The sequence below is a fragment of the Tachypleus tridentatus genome, chromosome 7 (genome assembly GCF_004210375.1).
Source record: "Tachypleus tridentatus isolate NWPU-2018 chromosome 7, ASM421037v1, whole genome shotgun sequence".
In the NCBI taxonomy this organism is placed as follows: Eukaryota; Metazoa; Arthropoda; class Merostomata; order Xiphosura; family Limulidae; genus Tachypleus; species Tachypleus tridentatus.
This window is the reverse complement of record NC_134831.1, coordinates 76,007,867-76,031,454: the sequence shown is the minus strand read 5'-3', so window position 1 is coordinate 76,031,454 and position 23,588 is coordinate 76,007,867. Positions and strand designations below refer to the sequence as shown.

Genomic DNA, 23,588 nt, shown 5'->3' with positions numbered 1-23,588 from the left:
TACAACAATATAAACGTAATTCACCATGTACCAATAACATCAAGAAATGTCAAACCCATACTGAACGATCGACTGACTCTGTTAACAATATCTAAGTTTCTGCCAACACTATATATACGTGTTTGTTCTTTTAGTTGCACAGTTATCCCTTCGATATTATGCCATTACCTAAAGTGAGCACATAAATAAACAACATGTATTAGATATTCCTGCTTCGATTATACTATGGTAACAGTTATTTTCAATTTTGGAACATTTTTGATTAGACAGGACACGCAACTTGGTTGTTGAAATAACTAATGGTGTTGGTATTGTTGATATAATGCTCCAAGAGTTTTTGTGTAGAATAACAAACCAGAGTACTGCATGTAAAAATACATTTAAATGAAAATACTGTAATATCATAAAAGTTTAAATATACCTTGATCAATACGGTGAATACTTTGACCCGTCGTACATGGCAGTAGTCTGCTACAGATTAATATCGTTAAACAAGTAATTTATTTTCATATTTTTCAGCGAATTATATTGTTAAAAAAACCTACTATCCTCTCGAGATATTTCAATGAGTGTGTGTTGACGCTCATTGTCGTTAATTAGATAAAAATGCAATTGACAGTTCGTGAATTAAAGGCACTAGCTGGGGTATCCATACCCTGGACGAAAGTTATGTAAAGTCAAGAAAAAAGTTATCTCAAGACATGAAAGTTGTCTCCTTTACATATAATTAAAAAATCAACTGACAAAATGTCCATAAAAACAGCAAAACAAAAAAGTGAAAACGTAATTTTGCATGCACCTACTCAACGACTCAACAAATCTTCAGACCACATTTGGTGAATATTCATCACAAGAGCAGAAGTAGTAGTTAAAAAAAACCCGCAGAAATACTCGTTTTTCCATACTCTGCGAAATATTTACATAGACATACAACAGACAGTACTATATTTATATAGATGGCGCCAGTGAATTAGATCATCTTGAGACGTACTCATGACATCATATGGGCACCCTAAGAATGGAGAAAAATAAAGTTATCCGTGATGGAAACGGGGCAATCGTGACCCCTAATGTAAATCTACATGTACACAAGATAAAATTTTCGCAAAGTTAGGGGTTGCACATCACGTAACAAACAAGTTATTCCAGTATCATGCAAGCAAGAGTTCCATTATAATATAATGTGTACATTAGTTTTAGTTTTCGGTTTAAATATGCACACTTTTTAATGCTTGCGTGTATGGGTCAAACTTCGCGGTTTAGAGAAGTTTCAGAAAACTGAAATCTATCTGAAGTGTTTTTCTAACAAAAGAAAAAACGAGGTAAGAAAAAAACCTATCCCAACGGGTAGAGCATAACGGCCCGGGCGTTGAGCGATAGGAATTCCACAACTCTGTATATTCCAGAATTATTTTTTTTCTGAAAATGCACAGTGCGCGCCACGGTATCCGATATTTTTCCTCCGCTAAAAAGTCTGACAATTACCTACTTATTTATTCATGAAGTTTTTAGTAAGCTTTATAGTAATACTAAAACAAAAATACGAAAGTACCCTGCCAGCTACCACTAACACTACAATAATTTCAAGTATTTTTTCAATATTAAACAAATTATGATAAAACATTGGAAAGTATCAGGTCATCCCTTCAGTAATATCCGATTTTAATGTTCAGAAAAAAAAAGAGGATTTCAAACGCTTTTAAATGTTATTTAATCAATAATGCATGTTCCATTAGTATTACCAATTACTTCCTGCCAATGGTTCACAAGCTTCTGAATGCCACTTCTATAAAATTCTTGGGGTTTAGAGGAAAAGAATGTAGAATGGGTAGTTTTAACATTTTCTGTTTTCCAAGATCCTTTCCATCAAGGTAGTTCTGCAAACTTCGGAATAGATGATAATCAGATAGGGCAAGGTCTTGAAAATAAGGATGATGTGGAAGTTTTCCCAGTCTAGCTCTTCAATCTTTGCAGATGTGATCCTTGTTGTGTGGGGCTGTGCATTATCCTGGTGTAACACAACACCTTTACGATTGATCAAAGCAAGCCTCTTTTCTTTCAGTGTAACATTCAGGCGCTCTAACTGTTGACAAAAGAAGTCTGATGTAATCGTTACATTGAGTGGCAGCAACTCAAAGTGGATTACACCAGCAATATCCCACCAAACGGTTTAAAAGACTTTCCCAGGGTGAAGGTCCATTTTGGACTGTGCTTTAGCCAGTTACCTGCACTGAGCCATTATCTGCGGCGCTTAACATTTTTATAAAATATCCATTTTTCATCTCAGTCACTAACTTGTCCAAAAAAGGTGAGTTATGTTCACGAGAGTGCAAAGAAGTGAAAATGCCCACTCTTGCTGTAAGGTTGGCTTCTGTCAAATCATTAGAGACCCATTTTCTAAGTTTTGACACTTTTCCAAGCTGTTGCAAATGACGGTGAACTGTTGAGCGGGTTGAATTAAGCTTCTGTGCTAGTTACTCAACTGTTACACCACAATCTTCATCAAGTGCAGCAAGCCATCATTAAACTCAATAGGACGACCTGAACCTAGCGCATCACTTAAGCTGTAGGCACCTGATATGAACTTCTGAAACCACTTTCGACATTTTGTTTCATTCAGAGACTCCGCACCATTAATACCTTAAATGTTTTGTGTAGTTTCTGTTGCACTACTGCCCTTTTTGAATTCAAAGCATTATATACCTAATGTGCTCTTCAGGAACATCCATCTTCATAAGGGTTTATTTGAATAATTATCTGATAAAATGGAATTAGGTTGGTTTCTTTTATTTGTCTAAGCGTTTTTATACACGTCCTACTAGATATTTTAATCATTAAAGCCTTCTGCAAAAAACAGAAATTATGATGCACTTTCTGTATTAAATTTTCGGGCATTACTTATGGGATGACCTGATTAAAATTCGATCTCCATTTAAGCTACAAAGAATGTAACAAACAGTAAAAACAAAACACAAGTTCAATACCTGAAGTAGACTAAAATTAGAGAGAGAATTAATATCATTTTATAAGAACGATGTTCTAGAATTACTCCTCTTGGAACTATTTTCTCAACTGTCGATCGTGCTGACTTTGATGACCATGGTTAACTTTGAAAACAGCGAGATCAATCTTAAACTGCACATCTTGACAAACTATCCGCAGAGCCCAGCCACACTATTTAGACGTCGGCTTTCAAGACCACCTTTAAGATTCAGAAAAACGTCATAAAATTGTATCAGGAACTTCGTTGGTACGTAATCGAATAGGGTTGTTGCAATTCCGGTGTCTTGAACGGCTTTCAAATAAAAAAACAGCAATTGATGTCAAGTGGCCGGAAACTTCTTAGCTTCAGTCTATTTTAACTCCAAGATAACAGAAGAATTGCCCAACTTTTTTTTTGGGGGGGGGGGGAGGCAGAGCATTCTCTTTCGTAACTAAATCCATCATTTTAGTAATAGTGATAGTACTCCAGATAATGTGAACTGTGGTCTCAGAGCCCACTGCTGTCCTAAATTCTTTTCCGTGCGACATTTTCCATTTCCACGGAAATAACTGAAGTAATGTGTCCCTTTATTATATATTGTTTAACGAATCTCATTATGAGCATATTCTTCTTCGATAAGGTTTGTGACATTTCTCCATGACTTACGAAACTACCCACAGTGGCATTACACTAACGAATGGTGATTTGTTTGTTTGTTTTTGAATTTCGCACAAAGCTACTCGAGGGCTATCTGTGCTAGCCGTCCCTAATTTAGCAGTGTAAGACTAGAGGGAAGGCAGCTAGTCATCACCACCCACCGCCAACTCTTGGGCTACTCTTTTACCAACGAATAGTGGGATTGACAATCACATTATAACGCCCCCACGGCTGGGAGGGCGAGCATGTTTGGCGCGACGGGAATGCAAACCCGCTACCCTCAGATTACGAGTCGCACGCCTTAACACGCTTGGCCATGCCGGGCCAACGAATGGTGAACCAAATACATTGATGGAAATAAAGGATAATCGAAATTCATACTATTATAGTTACGATAAGACAAAAATCAATCATGAAAATTAGGGAATCTGATAACCAACTATTTGATCTAAAATGCAAATTATCACTTGCATTGATAGGCCACAAAATTTAATGGTTTCATACAAATGGAAGCTGTATTTCAGATTTTTGTTGTTTAATGGACATGTAACTTCAGTAGAATATAGCCCTGCTTCCAAACCCTAAACCGAACATCATCCTGTCGATCCTGACTAGATACAATCATCTAATATAGGTTCTTCAACACACTGAACCACATGACAATCGCATGTGGAAGCCCCATCTTTGTATGGACGATCAGGAAAAGTTTTAAAAAACATACAAGCACAACCAGTTTTTGTTGTTTGTTTGTAGTTAAGCACAAAGCTACACAATGGGCTATCTGTGCTCTGTCCACCAGTTATTGCAATATAGTTTCTCGCATTTGTAAAGCCGCAGACATGCGCTATGCCATTCACGGGTAACGCGTGAAGAAACATTTTTTTTTCTACATTCTGTACATCCATTGGAACGGTATCAAGATTATTGTTACTACCACGAGGTCACAAAAAGTATTCTAATTTCATCGTAATGTCTAATAACAACCATCCCCACCGTTGTTCGACTGGTTGACACATTCCTTGAAGAAAATATTGAACGGATTGAGCGGTCTTCATACGGGCACAACTTCAATCTCATAAAACATAAACTTGATGCTCTTGATGGAAAAATCACCCTTTCAAACGACTCCAAATATTTGAGGTTATCTGAAATGGTTCTTTGAAAATGGTCAAGAATAGCTAAGAGCCATATTAACACTGATTTTAAGTGCTCAACATGGGTTGCTCGTGGTGACCATACTATGCTTTGAAGAGAAACGTCGTGAACAGAAAGTATGTACATTTACACTTCAGACCACCATTAATTATCATCAGCTGTCTATACAGGGTATCTAATATCCTTTGTCATAAACTTATTCTTAAGTGGTTCAAGTAATGTATACAGATATAGTTCGCATCCGAAGAAACACATCACTGTTTTAATAGCATTGGGAAACGTCTCTTATGAAATGCCATAAACCACTTGTATTCCCCATGATTACTATTCACAAATCATCCTTGTTTACAAGAAAACTCATTTGGAAACCTTACAAAGATGTATGAAACATCCAAGATGCTATGGGACAACAATGCATTCTAAATGTGTGAACGCCTTTTCTGAAACACGATTATAATTATACTTGTAACAATACATCATTACACATTATATTTTATAAAATACTAAATAAATTTGGTTTTTAAAATATCTTTTTTTAAGAAGAGGAAGAAATGGTAGTAAATTAGCGCGGATACTCAGCTAACGACGTATTTAGCTCAAAACACACACACACGTGAAGCCTGATGAGTTGTGTACTGGTTAAAATGCATCGTTGGCAATAAATATGGCGGACGCACGCAGAGTAATAAATACTATCATACACGACTTTCTCTTTTAAAAACAGAAGGGGTTAAAAATAATAAATGTAGTGCTAAAAATATAATAAACCTAATGTCTTATTGAAAGCATAAGTAATAACATTCTGTTTGACACTTCTTAAAACATGTTTTACAAGGCATAATTTAGTAAAAAGCAAACTAGGAGAAATGTTGGATTAATAAAATGTCCAAACATGTTCGTTTACGTTCGGCCACAGGGTCGCAAAGTTAAGGCGATTGACCCCGTATTACAAACAAGTATTTGATAAAGATCCTTTCGTATATCATTTCATATATTATTACATGATATTTTCTTATATTTACAAAGTAATGAAACAAAATATATTACCATAACAATTAGTGAGAGAAAGTTATAATAAAACCATTTCTGTTTATATTGGTTTGGAATGCAGAACTACAAAATGGACTATATGCGCTTTGTTCCTAGTGTGGAATCGAATACCATATTTCAGTACTTTAAGTTCTTAAACTTACCGGTGGACGTACACTTCATACTTTATGTTGTGAGAAAGATTCTTTCTCTACATATCTCTTTTTACAACATAAACTGTTGATGGAAAATTATTTATACAGTAAAAGAACTGATTACGTTATGTCCTGTTTAACAGCTTAGCTTGGAAAACGAGTTTTATAGAGGTACAAATGTCTTTGAAGCTAAATATATAAAGAAAAAAACTATAAAAAAAGATTTAAAAACCAATTCAGTCATACAACATTTTCCAAAACCTTCTGAAAGTTTGAATTTGCAGAGTCATTGAGGAACACCAGTACCTATCTGTTCATGCTAGTTTCACTCAGGCATAAAAGAGCAGAATACACAGTGAAAATCCATTCTCCACAAACACTGAAAGCCGAAAGTGGAATTGAAAGAGCTTGAACATACTGAAAATGTAATTTGTTGATTTCTCAAACCCGATATACTTTGTTGGGTACATACTGCGACAAGGTCTCTCTCTTCAGATAAAGAACTGATGCACTCGAAACTTCATCACAACCGTGTGGACTTTTAATTAGAACCTCAAGTGACTGATGTGCTCACCTTCAATAAATACATACACAAAAGTTATATAAGACTATTTAAAAGAACGTGCGAATGACGGACGATTAATTCGGCGATTTCACACGATGAGGGCAGTCTTCTATTTAGTTTTATTCACTCTACATAAAATTATACACGAATTATATCTCTATACTGTACAGGGATCCTTGTAATTACACGTTTTGCTCGGTAACTACTTCAGTGTGTACGTAACGACGTGTTGATTCAGCTAAGAAAGTTGGACAGTAGAACGTTTTTATGTCATGCCTTTCAATCATACCCTATAACATACAAGATTTAATCTCAAACGATAGAGATTGTATTGAAGAATAAAATTACGTGAAAACCATTTATAACAGTTTCTTGTCAAGATAGTCATGCAACTACGTCGATTTTGTCTTACGAGGGTTTCTTCTGATTGTTTGTTTTTTGAATTTCGCGCAGAGCTACACGAGAGCTATCTGTGCTAGCCATCCCTAATTTAGCAGTGTAAGGCTAGAGGGAAGGCAGCTCGCCATCACCACCCACCGCCAACTCTTGGGCTACCAACGAATAATGGGATTGACCGTACATTATAACGCCCCCACGGCTGAAAGGGCGAGCATGTTTGTTGTGACGGAGATTCGAACCCGCGACCCTCAGACTACGAGTCGGACCGTTTCTTCTAATATCCGTGATCGTTAACGTTAAAGTGAAGAAAGAAAAGTAAAAACTGAGGGGTGCTTAGAATACCGAACCAGCAGGGATAGTTTTATTTTTCTTATAAAACATGCAACCTTGAGTTTGAAGTAAGTTTAAAAATGAACCGTATCCAAACAAGATTCAATGAACAGGTGTAAATTAAAGTAGGTAACGAGTACGTCTTTAGCAAATTTACAATCAAGTTATCAATAAAATAATTTAAGAATCCATTGTTTTTAGTGTAATATTTTGGTATAATGGTTTTCAGTTGAGAGCTTCTTACTACAACAATTTACAGAAGTTACTATCAGTTGTCAAGTTACTTAAAATCCTTCTTTACGTTACGTAGGTTGTATTTACGATAGTTTAGTTTTTAGTTACTTACACAGCACAAGCAAGGATTTCACGCTGTATTTGCGATAATTATTAGTTACTTACACACCATAAGCAAAGATGTGCTGTTGTATTTACGATAGTTTAGTTTTTAGTTACTTCTGCAAAAATGTAGAAAGATTTTATATCGAAGTTGAATTTTTAAAGTTTCAAGGTGTCTTTTTTTACTACTGTAGAATAAAGTTAGAAGTGATTATGTATTGGGTTTGGTGGTTTATGGCGCAGAGCAACTAGGCTATCTGCGCAATTATGTATTAATGTATAGTTATCCATGAAGCTCACATTTTATGGTTATTTTCTTAAATCAGTTTAATATTTTTTGGAAATATTGTACTTGAGAAACTTACAAGCTGACTCATGTGTTGTTGTTTCATCCGTGTTATTTTCTCATCAAGATTTCTCAAAAATGGTTGAATGAATTTGGAGGAAGGTTGATGTGTACATTTGGACTGCGATCCAACTCAGAAGTGATTTACTTTCTTGAGGGTCCAGATCACGAAAGAAAAAAAAGTATCCATATCTGTTAACACGAAGAACAATTTTACACAATATTTTTGCTCTATAAATCTCTTTGTTAAAAATGATCGGACTCTCATGAAATTTAGTAGACATAAGTAGAATATTTTCCCCTCATTGTCCTGCCAAACATGGTCGGTGCTGGTTGATGAAGGCTGACATATTTTCGTATTTTTTGACAGCCGAACAAGATCAGTGATGCGTGGCAGGGATGTGCCATATATTGTGTGCCTCCTAGTTGTTTTTGTTATTCTTTTAATTGTTGGGGAAGTCAGTGTTGGGTGATAGAAAAAACTTCTTGGTGGTTTTACAAGTCCTGCCCTCAAACATATTAGAAACGCACATTGTCAGATATAAAAAGCTGTGTAGTGTAGGTAAGATTAATTATCTTGCGAGTTAACATTTCACGACGGTTCAGTTGTTGTTTTCGTAATAGGAGTTAAAATCAGGCGTTTATTGGAAGTTGTGTTTACGTTACTGATGTCGAGGATACGGATATTTCTAGAACACGTCAGTGAGAGATACATAAAAGTAAAGCCAAGTGAGATTTTCGGCCTAAGAAGTTGGAAAAAGTAAAGTTAACCATCGCAAGAGTGACAGCCTACGGTTAAAGTGAGATTTAGAGTTTTATGATATTTTAGAAGAATAATCTATCTCGTCAAAGGGTGTTCTAAAGCAACTGAAACTACCTTTGTTGACTTAACTAAAAAGCAGATTACTTGAAAGTAGGCCTATTATATACGAAGAGCAGGCGTTTATTGGAAGTCGGCCTAAATACGCAAAACAGACGAGTATCGGAAGTTCAAAATACAATTGCGGTAACTCGTGAAGCAGCGTAAGTGAATTGTACACTGATAGTGTTTAAGATAAAAACAAAGAAAAACAGTTTGACTTGCCATCTGAATTATAAAACAATTGAATTGGCTTAAATGGACTTTTAACAACAAAAAAGAGAACTGTATAGTGTTTATGATACAACTATGACACAGTGTACATAATTTTTGTACATATGTTTAACTCGTTTTGAATATATTATTTTGCAACAAGTGGATTGCGTGCTGTCCTTTTATCGTTGAATTTATCGCCAACAAGTCACAGACATCTACTGTAGAAGAAGATTTAGCTCAACACGTCCATTGAACTTACATTGCTATACTCTACCAAAGTAAGTTCTGGCATACACCACTGATATCACGACACAATGCCACAACAGTATTATTTTCACATGTCCTATCAGGGTTGGTGGTATTCCTTTCAACTAATGTAACAAAAACGAAAGAAACAGTTAGTGCAAAACAACCGGAACTTAAAAAAACTATCGTAAAGCAAAACTTACAAACACTATGATAATACACAACTTTTGCACGACCTTGTTCTTTTGTTATGTATATGGGGAGGGAGGAAACTTTGACAAATAGCTAATAAGAACTAAGATATTTATGTAAACCAGTACTAAACAAATATTTATTAATAATAAAAATCCTGCAAAATAAATTAAAATTGGGTTAATAAATAAATCAAAAATCAATATTCTTTAATTAGCAATTGTATATTTAAATTTTCAGCATTTTTGGAATGTAAAATATCTCCATTCCTTGCAACAACAAAACAAACGGTTGTGCAAGATGATTATCTGAAGTTATTAAAAGTTAACTCTGTATCTATTACATTATTCACCCTTACACAGATCAACACCCAAGCCGCAATTATTCTACTTAGATTATTCTCTTCAATGCGTTAACTGTATGATGTTCCATTTAGTATGGTACATAATAATCATCACCAATGAAATAACTACGTCAGAGGGCTCTTGCAAATTCGTTGTTCTATCATGACTTTATGCAAAATATTCTACAATCGAAATAATCGGGATTTAGATGAAGGGAGGGATCAGATGCAACAGTGGATCTCTTTCCTCTCAAATGCAACAGTGGATCTCTTCCTGCTTCATTTACCATTGGCTTATTTGTTTTTATCGCTGTTGATTTAGCTGGAAAACACTTTTTCCTACGACACGCAGATCATAGTTGCATCTAAAAGTCCATGTACACACTCTGACCTTTCTGAAGGCCAATGTCCTTGTTTGTAATGTGATTTTTACTGTATCTTCGTTTGTGTAGACAAATGCCCTGCACATTGCAAACAGTTCAAATGATAATATACTTTCGTTCATTGAATTAAATTTCTAGAAGAGTGATCACATACAAACTTTTCAACACTTGTAATTAATCAGTGTGCTGATGGTTTGCATGTTAGCTGTAGTTGACTGTTAACGTGCTTATAGTAGACATTAATTAGGCAAGGAACCACAGCTAAATAAATAAAACTATCCTGAATCGTCCGGTCATATGGGCAGGAGGTACGAAACGCGTACAACACCAACAAAGAAGTAGGTCACGCACGTATGGAATACAATTTGAAGCCTAGCTAAGTGAACAGAACAAAAAGACACCGATAAAGGGTGGGTGCGTATGACTCAGTGCGTTTAAAACGTAGGTTACCACACGCTGCCTGCGAACGGGCAGAGCAGTGATCTAAAGAAATGACAATTTATTGAACAGCCTTATAAAACGAATCTATATGAATACGAGTGTGAAATATACACAACAACAAACAAAAAAAAACGCAGTATCTTATACACCCAGATTCTTTGATAATTTCTAATTATTTCGCTACTTTATAAACTTAATTATGATCAAAAACTACATCTTTTTAACAAAAAATCATTATTTCGTTTTTGTTAAAATTGCTTTACTCCAAATACTTGTAACAAGATTGTTTCCACGTGTCAACAAGATTCGTAATTGATTGCACTACTGAGGTTTCTTAGAGAAATACGTTCTTCATTTTTGAATTACACACATTGAACCGTGTATGCAGCACAGATCATTTACTCAATCAACTGATGGGAAGCGCTGTAAAAGATGGGAAACGCTATAAAAGGTTAAACATATCCTGATAGAAGTGATTACAGTTTGTTCAAAGTACCTTCGAGCTACACTTCAAAAAACACTTTTTTCTCCAGAACATTACCGCACACAGGTGGAAACAATCTGATGAGACACACATACATACAAGGCAGTGGTGTCAGATAACATAACAACGACCTAGATCAAGAGTACAAAAATGTTACCGTGAAAAATACTAGCAACTCCTACCTTCTTAAAAGATCCAATTCGATAAGTTTCATAACGAGGAACGAAGACATGGCCGACGATACTCTAGTCTTAACATCAGTTTAAGCACTGCTTTTGCCACTTTTATTTCTAGCAACACTAACCAGAAACGTCTTTTCTAAGTTTATACAGTGTCATTTCTATTAAGATTTAAGAAAGATAACTTCAAATACTCGTAGTTTGTGACATAATTTTATACACCAACATTTCCATTGTATTTATAAAGCGTAATTCTAGAAGAAAAAAAGGTTATGTCTTAATCGTCTGTAATTCAGCCTTAAGATCTTGTCAAGAACTAAGTAGCATCTTATCTTTTCGTATAAGTAAACCTCAAAATACGATTTATGTCCTTCACGCCAAGCAACTACTACTACTACTGCATACACGCTTTGCAGTATTGAACAAGAGAGTCACAGCCATCCACTATCGATCACGAAGGCAATTCTGGTTCATCAGAATTTCTACGTAATAGTCAGATTCCCGGTCGAACTGGAGTATTCCTAACTGTCCAGAGAGGCATCTCTAGAAATGAAGAACGAATGCTAAGTTACTGCAGAAAAATATTTGTGTCGGTCATTCATCTTCTGAAAAGCAAGAAAAGAAGTCAAGCTCTAAGCGTTTGACTTACTTGTGTAACACATCTGAGTCCTCTCTCTGCAGAGGCGAGTATACAGTCTTTATCTCGAGTTCTGAGCGAGCAACGTCGACTATTGGTAACGGGGGCCAAAGGTAGAATTTTGTGTGAGAGTTAAATATGACAGTCGCATTCATTACTGCACGTGTTATTTTGTTGTTGCTGTTGTTTTTAACAGGCGAGACATGTAATCCATGCATATAACGTTAGTTATATAAAGTCTTCCAGTATGTGAAGACAAATAGCTACCAGTCCTTACAAGTAACTGATGAAAGACAGCTTATACAGAATAACAGAACAAAACTGTTGGTAACATACACAAAAGTATCATATCGATATAAACCGACAGGGGTCTTAATACGTACATTGATGCACGTAACAGACAGTGAGCAGCAGGTAAACACCATGACTTATTCAATTACAGGATAACAGACAGTGAGCAGCAGGTAAACACCATGACTTATTCAATTACTGAATAACAGACAGTGAGCAGCAGGTAAACACTATTACTTTTTCAATTACTGAATAACAGACAGTGAGCAGCAGGTAAACACTATTACTTTTTCAATTACAGAATAACAGACAGTGAGTGGCAGGTAAACACCGTTATTTCATTATAAGAGTTTTTATTAATAAGGTCCAAGTTACGGAGCAAGAAAAAGATATTTTTCGTTATTTTTGTTGCGTTTGTAATTCAGCATAGAGCTACACAATACGGTATCTGTGCTCTGTCCACAACAGGTATCGATACACGCTTTCCTTGTCACATTGAATACTACACAGTATACGCATTATGAACAGTAAGTTAAAATTCAAACAGATTCCTGTTCATGCTTATCACATATAAACAAAAACCATCTTAACAAAAGCAAGAGCAGCTGTTCATATAAACAATAAACATAACTTACTGAGTTTATCTCACGCTGCAGCTGCCCCACATTTCGCTTTTCCTGGCGAACATTTTCTCTTTCTTGATCCAGAAGACACCGAAATTCTGCGATTTTTCTTTCCATGGCATTCTGCAATTAAAAAACACGCATAAAACTACGTTATTTTCATTAATAATGTTTATTATAACTGTTTCTATTCTCAGTTGAGAACACAAAATCCCATTCGTTAATTCAACTAATATTATTCAGGTTAATTATCATGCTCATTGTGCCGGTTTTGTTTAATTACCGACGGAAGGCTGTAACAAATATTGGGATTGCGTAATTAAGAAGTTGATTACTCACTAATATCAAACACCGATTTATTTGGTTCGAAAATTCGCGCAAAGCTACCCGTAAGGGTTACGAGACTAAGGCTTCTCCAGTTCTTAACTCACAGATGAGCTGTAAAGAAGCTAGTCAACAGCATCCAATATTCAAATCTTTGGCTATCCTAACTCTAAAGCGTAGGATGAGGTACTTTCTTTATAGGAAACGTGACACGATCCACGATTTCTCAGGTACATATTCCGGGACGTTAACCACTTGGTCACTCCCGACCCAAATAAATAAAATATCACGATTAACTTTTGCAGAGTTTGAAAAGAATAACTTTTATTTTCTGTCTGTCAACTTTAAATTTAAGAAAAATGGTATAAAGATCTTCCTCTACTGGTAATAATTGTACAAAAATTACTGAATGACGTGTTTTGTTTTTTCTCTATTTCAAGTGTCTACTGTTGATAAATTTTGTTCATACCCCGCATTTACACTTTCAAGAGGGCGCTGATTCACCAGAAATAACTCTTTACCCCCCCCCCCATTTTGGGCCAAACTAAAATCTAAACAAGGACCACTCACACACACACAAAATGAACGGCCTTTATGGTGACTTCTTGGATTAGCGACGTGAAGACGTCAGTCCCCATACACTGTAATTATTACGTACAACAGTTTAGCATCAGTTACGTCCAGAACAGCAGATCCGAATAGAAGCACCATTTTTGTATAGCTGTCAATATGAACATTTTCCCACAATGTTGTTTTTTAAACGATTCAACTTCGTTGAATAATTCGATTTTTTATCATCCAGGTCACGACAGTTTTACGATGATTTTACTTAGTTATTCGCCAGTTTCATTCAATTAAAGAGAGGGGGTGTAACAATTATGGAAGGTTTAAATGGTTAGATTTTGGGATTGTTTTATTTGTTAACAACTAGGCAAGTTTATTTTAAAAATTTCATGATTAGGGATACGCTTTATAACGTACTGTAACCAAGAGGAATGGACACAAAACCTTGCCTACCTCAACAGAAAATAGCGACACGTTGTACACGATTACCCAAAAACGAAGATGAAAACAACAGCAACCATAATTATCGAATAAATAAATGCCTTCTGTGCAATAACACTGAAAACTATTTACACCTCTTACGCTGGTCTTTTTTTCTGGTTAGGTAATTCCCAGCTATCAAAAACAATTCCACAATATTAGTTTTCATTCTAACCGAAATCAGTTCTATTGTGAAGTTTTCGCATTTGCAATATTAAGAAAACGATAGGATGTCCCCCCCAAAAAAAACCTTTAAACGTTATTACTGTAAACTCACAAACGCACATTCTCCAAATACTGACAATGTTAACTATCTTGTATATATATTTACTGACACTCACAATCCAACGCTATTATGAGGCAGCAAAAGCAAAATAAATGATAAAGAAATCCAACAACAATAAATTAAAAAAGTACTGACAAAACGTTTATTCAAGACAAAAGCAGTGCAGTGATTTTTGTTGAAATATACAGACGTCACATCTCGTGTCCACTGAGAGGACCGCAGTGCGGTGATAAGTTGCGTTTCCCCCAAAATTGTTGGTGGACCGGCGTTTGCTCTTGAATCAAAGAGTGTCAGTTTCGTAACTTCTTTAATGATTATTTACTGTGCGATTGGTAAGTGTGAATTTCATCATCACTAGTTAGGACCATCTCGGGCAACTTTGATTTGCTACAGTTAGCCCTTCACGACATTACTGTTTTTAAGAAATAATATAATAAGATTCCGCTTGTGTTCGATAAATGTCTGCACAGAATCATAAAACAAACTAAACTATATAGCACCATCTGCCGGTCAAATCTTATACTAGTTGCATTCTTTGAGTTTCGTCATGGACGACCTATAAGATGCGCATCTCAAACATTCCTCATTTAAGTAACAGCTAATGAGGATCATCTGAAGCAAAATTACATCAACCAAGTTAAACATAAAACAACTACTTCACAAGTTCTTTATACAGGATTTCAAAAATAAATTCACTCTATATAATTTTGTTTTTCGTATTTTGTTACTAAAGTATAAATCAATTTATACTAATCAACCTGTTTATGCAGAAGAAACTATCAAGCACAAGTTTACGATATTTATTTGTTGTTTTGGTGTAACTCAAGACAAGTTTTTAATGACAGTGGACACTGTCACTTTTTATTGTTATTATTATTCAGATGATGGAAAACGTCATTATAAAATTTAGATAAGTCATTTACATGATTTAATAGTTTTATTTTCGTGTCTAAAAATTATTTCAGTGTTCTAAACTAAAAAGTATTTTATCTTCTTGTGTGAAACCGAACTTAAGACTAACTCATCTGACACATGGGGTCGCTTCCTAACCACCATATTTACGAACAATATTTAATGCAAATAACTTGCATCATCTCACACCATGAATGAACCTCGGCACCAAGAACATATGTAAACACTGCAGTTGAGCTACAGACATGTTAAGAAAAAACTTAAAAGTTCATTGTCCACTGAACAACTGGAATTTAAAAATAACAGAAAACCTCATACACAAGTAAACATTCAAAAATTACTTTTAATCAATAAACAGACTGGACACAAATTTATTACACAACAATATAAAAAAAAACCACAAGAAAACTGTGCGTACCAGAATACATGGTCGCACCTACTAAATTAGTATATATGTCATCAGTTTTCCGTTTTCCAAGACGAATCTTATGGGCTAAGTACCACACAAAGTATAATTGAAACGGAATAAAAGCTTTTATCTTTCAAGAAAGTTTGTATTCTTTTCTATGGCGACTCCACGTGAATCGTCACTTTCTCAAAGTGTTCGTTGATTGGGTTTGTTTGCAGTTATGTTTTGTTTCTTTGTTGTTGTTTTTTAATTTCGCGCAAAGCTACACGAGGACTACCTGCGCTAGCCGTCCCTAATTTTACAGTGCAAGGCAGCTAGTCATCACCACCCACCGCCAACTTTTGGGCCACTCTTTTACCAACGAATAGTGGGACTGACCGTAACATTACAACGCCCCCACATCTGAAAGGGCGAGCATGTTTTGGTGCGACCGGGATTCGAACCCGCGACCCTCAGATTACGAGTCGAACGCCTTAACCCACCTGGCCATGGCGGACCTTGTAGTTATGTACAAAGTTACACGATGAACCACACGTGCTGTGTCGACAACTGACATCAAAACCTGGTTATTAAGGTTAAGTCTTCAGACTTACCACTGTGCCACTAAAGAACTTCGTTGGTTGGGACATACAGATATTAATCCTCCAGCCAGCGAGAGGACAAAGTAGGCAATATCACATATCAGAGAAAAGTTAAGAAAGACAACAGATCTGTGAATTTTTAATGTTTTCTGAATAAAGCCATTTACCAATAATTCGAAATTTTCTAAGTAATAAAGATTGTCGGTCACGATATATTCGTACGTCACACCAGAACTGCGGTGCGACGTGGAGTCTTACTGGATGATCCTCATGTTCCACGTTGGTTAACATTTCTTTATTTTTCCTATGCCATTAAGTACAATTGATATCCCCGTTCTGGAAATTTTAAATCCACGATCTGATACTATCTTTACGATCTAAGTGTATGAATATTTTGCGCGGGAAATTACTGCGATTTTCGGTGGCATTACACTACCTACAGAACTCTGAACCAGTGGTTCCCAACCAGCAGTGTTCGCACCCCTTGGAAGTGCGAGATAGCGTTCCAGGAGGCGTAAAATAACATTTGTTTTGGCCACCTTCACCTTTATTCTTAAATAATTACTGTGAGGGGTGCAAGAACATTAAAATGTTTTAGGGGTGCGGGGCATAAAAAAGGTTGGGAACCACTATTCTAAACAATGTAAAAATGTAGTTCTGATACATTCTATTCCACTGCGACTTGACATCGGTTGTTATATCCCTTGTTGATATGCATATTCAAAATAATTTTAATATAATGTACTCAACCCTCAGCAGGACATGAAAAGTAAATATAATACTTGGCATTAAGTGGATGTACATTTGTAATTTAAATTACGCCCATTGGTTAATGAACACTACAGGTAACGTGCATTTCGATTGAACTTCGGTCAATACATCAGCGATTCATTACATTAACCACCACATAAAAAAACACGGCGTAGTCATGAGCCTGCTAATTTTACTGTTAAAGTCCAGTATTTTTCGTTCTTTAAATCCACCTGTTTTATACAAAGCTAGATACAAGTTAACAACTTAAAATAAGAAATAAAGTAACAACCAATAAAAAAAAGTTTATTCTTCTCATTAATAGCCAGACGGAAAAGGGAACTTTTATACTGACACAGCGAGTAATTAATGATAAAATAGTGTTAACCACTTACAAAAAAAATTAATATATTTTTGTCTATAAATCAATACATCCCTAAATTTAAGGTGATGGACTAGAGAGAATCAGCAGCCCCCACTGCCAACTCTTTGGTTACTCTTATCATATAATGAACCCACGGTCCTAAGACAAGGAACGCGACTTTTTCGGCAACACAATTCGAACCATGGGTCCTTGGATCTAAATTTCGACACACTAACCATTAGGACACGTCTAGTTGATTAATAGTTCGTGTACATCATGCATGCTACTAGAAACATACACACAAAGTAAGGCATAACAAAAGTTAACTGTTTTCCCTACACTCCATAATAGTAGTTCACGTGGAGAATTCGTGTAGAGCAAAATTATAGTGCACTTCTTATCGTGTTACAAAGAGAGCGAAAACACTTGTATGTATCACATTTCAGGAACAGAGACGATACAGTTTAGCCTTATATAAAAGGTTAAAAGTGATTCTCGCTGGTCCACATTCAGGTGTATTCATGGAAAATTATTAGAATTAGTCTAAGTACTCGGAAGGAAACCTAAAGATCTGTTAATAAGGACCGCAATGAGAGTCAAAGGACTAAAACTGTAAAGTGTGTAATACCATAGTTGAGAATATGACACCTCCAGTTTAGAATTTAAGCAACATTTTCAGACCTTTGACCTGGGGCATTTTAGACTACTAATTTTCAGAATATTATTTGTAGTTCTACAAAATAGGTCAAAATATTTACACAGCAACGACATTAAATATTTTATGTTGTACAGGGTTAGTCAGTGTAATAATTTAAATCAATATGAAACTGTAGAAGTAAATACGAGATTTAAACCACTGCTGGTCAATACGTGCAAGTCTGCAGAGCTGTTCTGTTACTGATGTTTAAATTGTGGTGTTTCACTGTTTCTACATATAACGTGCCTTCCATTCTTTCTGTGAATTCTAAAATAAACTTTTCAAATCGCACACGCATTTACGCGTAGTTTTAAAAATATCGTAACTCTTAATTATCTGTACATGTTCGTTTATACGAAAACAAATTTACGTATCAATCGTATTGTATTTAATTCCAAATCGACTAAACATAATATACAACACGCACACGCACACGTATTATTTGTGCATCATTTTTAAACGAAGTAACTGCGTATACTGATTAATTTCCCTAGAAGTGTTCCATTAGATCTGATTTCTGATTATAAGCACACAGAAGCTCAAACACCAACAACGTTTATCCATCGTTCGGGTTTGGCAGTCTACACTAATACATAATTTCCGCTTCGCTGTCAGTAAATAACCCGACACTTACAGGTCTAAAGTTATCTTACATAATAACATGAGTGTGCGTGCTCCTTCAGAATTTCGGATCTCGCTTAGCATTAAAGTTCTTTTCAGAGAAGAACGGTTGTATAAGGTTGTCATTAATTTTAAACGTAAATCGGCTCTGTACCTGTGATTGCTCATTTAAAATCAATTTCCGGTAGAGGGCAGGCCACGCATGAAAGGTACGGAATGTTTTTCCGTACTTAGATTGTTAAAGTTTCTTATTCCCACAACACAAAAAACATCCACACACCACATCATACAGGCAACTAGTCACCACACCACAGCGTACAGGCAACTAGTCATCCTTTTCAACCATACCAGGTCTGAGTAGATATGTTAATAAAAAACGATTAGTTTTCTATATGAAAAACATCAAATCACTAAATTATATTTTTGTATGCACTAAAAACAAACGTAAATGTTAGCATGTACAGTTAAGTTTTCAATACCGTACTGCCCCCAAATAATGACCCCCTTCTCTAATTATCATCCCCCCCGGTATTTAAAAAAATTACTTTGTGTGAAAGCAATATTCATCCAACATATAATCCACTTTTATTATCGTAATTTTGATTTGAAAAAAAGCACACGCGCACGTATTGGTATTAAAATCAATAAATAACATACAATAAATAGAATCTGGAACTGCACAAATACTATAATTATCGCACCCTTGCTGTTTATAACGCCACCGAGGGCAATTATTAGGGGCAAAACGGTAAATATTTTGATTCATGAACTGTACAAAAAAAACTACACTGGGACTAAACACAAAAACAAACCACAGACTGATTACGTACAACTATACTACAGAAAATTATAACGTAAAGAATAAATGTTTTCCTACATACTAATATATTCAGTTATCAAACTACATAGTTTCTATACCCTAATATTTAAATATAATATTATCTAATTTAATTTTACTATTACTTTAACCATGAAGCACTTATAACCCACATGTTGATTACCATTTGAACCTTTCCAGTTGAAAAACGTCTCCTGATGTCTCATCGGTAACCTTGAAGGCTCATACAAAATGCCAGGGTTCGATTCTCTCGAAGAGAGCGTAGAAAGCTCATTGTGTACTTTTGCAGTTAACAATAATCAAACGATAACAGTCCAATAGATACTTTCTTAAAGCTCATTATTTCTTATGAAGGCAAACCAAATCAGTGACCAAAAATGTTTGTTCCTGACATTCCTACAAGGCAACCTGAGGGCTAGCTGTGCTAATTGTATCTAATTTAGAGGTGATAGACCAGAAGAAAGGCAAGTATTCACCCCACACACACAGCTAGCTCTTTCGCTACTATTTTACCAACAAATAGTAGGATTCACCGTAAAATTATAACGCCCCCACGGCTGAAAGAGCAAGCATGTTCGGTGATAAGATTCGAGCCCGCGACATATAAATTGTGAGCTGAGTGCCCTAACCAACAGGCCATACCAGGTCAAAAAGTTGCAAGTGCGTAAACCTATTGTTGTCCCACCAAACAATCACGAAGGAAATTATAGCTCGTTTAGTTTTGAAAAGTGTCAAGAGATGGTGCTAGAGAACAATATCTTTCACGTGCGCAATATTTGGCAAACCTTTTGCCTCAGGGAACAACGTTTTCTTAGAATTGATAAATAACAATCACTAGCGATGTTTGTTGTTATATATAGTGGCGTAGTTAGGTAGGAGCTAAAGGGTGCTCAGCCCCAGGATCCATTGTTAATCCTACATAGAATAAAATTACATGGGATGTAGGGCTTACAAAAATTATTAATCCCTGGGTTCACACAACCTTAAATCCGCCACTGGTCATAATAGTGTGTGTGTGTGTGTGTGTGTGTGTGTGTGTGTGTGTGTGTGTGTGTGTGTGTGTGTGTGTCTTACAGCAAAGCCACATCGGGCTATCTGCGGAGCCCACCGAGGGGAATCGAACCCCTGATTTTAGCGTTGTAAATCCGGAGACAGTCATAATAGTAGAAATGTTTCTAGAACTATTTTGGTGTTTCCGACATATTTTAACATACGGTTTTGTGGAATGCTTAAGACAAAGTTTATGGAATTTTGCTCTCTCTATCTGTCACTCTGACAATGTACATAACCCTGATATTTTCTATAAAGTAAAAGGAAAGCGTTTTTAAAGTGTTACCTTATCTTACAACTCACTAGTCGAAACTATTTGCCTTTGAAAGTTGTGTCGTGTTTTTCCCTGGTTCCACCTTCAGACAGATACACACCGAAGGTATGTATCAAAACCTGAACTACAGAGAAGAGTAACAGTTTATACAGAACTACACAAATTTATGGAACGGCTGTGTTTCTTTAAAATGAGCAGAGAATCATTACATCTGACAGAATGTTATGAGAAAGTCGAGAAGTCTTTTCAAGTAGCCGACGTCGTGTGGTATGTCGGGGTTGTAGTTTTGGTAATCCCAACCGAAAGAACCCATAACTTAACGGTTCAGTCTTCACAAAGTAGGTATCTTAACCACCCTTTATGTATCTTTTATAAACGGCGTACAAGAATCCCAGCAAGAATGAACATACTACACAACCATTACTATATATTTCATGTTTATTCTGTCACGATGAATCACTACATCAGCGAAGTTTCTCTTATATTACCATAATAAAGGTTAATTATACCGTACAACTGTAGACGTGTATAAAAACCTGCAATACCTGATATATTCCTTAATAAGGTAACATGAGTGGAATATTTCTTTGGAATATTTCGCCAAATCTCTATCACAATGACAAGTAATTATTTTCATATTTTATCTTTTAATCTAAGTTCTTTGTAGACCACACACTGCAACGACTTTTAAAGGTTTCTATCAATAACTCCAATAACTCGACATTGTATTAATAGTATTCCGGTCGTATGGTGCATCAATACAGTAACTCTAACGGATAACACTATCGCAGAGTAAGCACAACCAGTTATGTTGTAGTTTATATTATTTATCTTTCGGGTATACGAATTCATATTACAATATCTAGTTTGTGTTATACTTTATAGTAACTCTTTATAATGTTTATTTCAGTTTACACTTTACAACAACTTTGATAATTACCGTTTGTTAAAACTGGATCTTAAATAAGAAAAACAATTCGAAGGTGCATTTAAAGACATACAGTAGATCTTTATTACAGTTCAACCCTTTCTTAAATATAACATAACAGAATGTTTAACATGTTAACCTTGAGATGGCAATAATATACACACAGTAATGAACTTTTTATATATTTAATATCTGTTTCACTTCAATACATGTAACTGAGACTGTTCAATGTGTATTATATTTAATGTTTCACCTAAATACATGTAACTGAGACTGTTCAATGTGTATTATATTTAATGTTTCACCTCAATACATGTAACTGAGACTGTTCAATGTGTATTATATTTAATGTTTCACTTCAATACATGTAACAGACTGTTCAATGTGTATTATATTTAATGTTTCACCTCAATACATGTAACTGAGACTGTTCAATGTGTATTATATTTAATGTTTCACTTCAAAACATGTAACAGACTGTTCAATGTGTATTATATTTAATGTTTCACTTCAATACATGTAACTGAGACTGTTCAATGTGTATTATATTTAATGTTTCACCTCAATACATGTAACTGAGACTGTTCAATGTGTATTATATTTAATGTTTCACTTCAATACATGTAACTGAGACTGTTCAATGTGTATTATATTTAATGTTTCACCTCAATACATGTAACTGAGACTGTTCAATGTGTATTATATTTAATGTTTCACCTCAATACATGTAACTGAGATTGTTCAATGTGTATTATATTTAATGTTTCACTTCAATACATGTAACTGAGACTGTACAATGTGTATTATATTTAATGTTTCACCTCAATACATGTAACTGAGACTGTTCAATGTGTATTATATTTAATGTTTCACCTCAATACATGTAACTGAGACTGTTCAATGTGTATTATATTTAATGTTTCACTTCAATACATGTAACAGACTGTTCAATGTGTATTATATTTAATGTTTCACCTCAATACATGTAACTGAGACTGTTCAATGTGTATTATATTTAATGTTTCACTTCAATACATGTAACAGACTGTTCAATGTGTATTATATTTAATGTTTCACTTCAATACATGTAACAGACTGTTCAATGTGTATTATATTTAATGTTTCACTTCAATACATGTAACTGAGACTGTTCAATGTGTATTATATTTAATGTTTCACCTCAATACATGTAACTGAGACTGTTCAATGTGTATTATATTTAATGTTTCACTTCAATACATGTAACTGAGACTGTTCAATGTGTATTATATTTAATGTTTCACCTCAATACATGTAACTGAGACTGTTCAATGTGTATTATATTTAATGTTTCACCTCAATACATGTAACTGAGATTGTTCAATGTGTATTATATTTAATGTTTCACTTCAATACATGTAACTGAGATTGTTCAATGTGTATTATATTTAATGTTTCACCTCAATACATGTAACTGAGATTGTTCAATGTGTATTATATTTAATGTTTCACTTCAATACATGTAACAGACTGTTCAATGTGTATTATATTTAATGTTTCACTTCAATACATGTAACAGACTGTTCAATGTGTATTATATTTAATGTTTCACTTCAATACATGTAACAGACTGTTCAATGTATTATATTTAATGTTTCACTTCAATACATGTAACTGAGACT

General features: G+C 35.0%; 1 protein-coding gene across 10 annotated transcripts in view; it reads right to left on the bottom strand.

The window, feature by feature from the left end:
* The window catches only part of LOC143256004 (uncharacterized), a 148,785-nt gene that overhangs the window by 44,394 nt on the left and 80,803 nt on the right, over nt 1–23,588 (bottom strand). For 8 of the 10 annotated variants that reach the window (XM_076512533.1, XM_076512531.1, XM_076512532.1 and 5 more), the window contains one exon: nt 12,862–12,972. In XM_076512533.1, coding sequence (XP_076368648.1) covers nt 12,862–12,972 — 111 coding nt within the window. Of the gene's footprint in view, nt 1–11,301; nt 11,728–12,861; nt 12,973–23,588 lie in introns of those variants that run through there. The other 2 variants (XM_076512536.1, XM_076512538.1) reach the window with 1 other exon arrangement.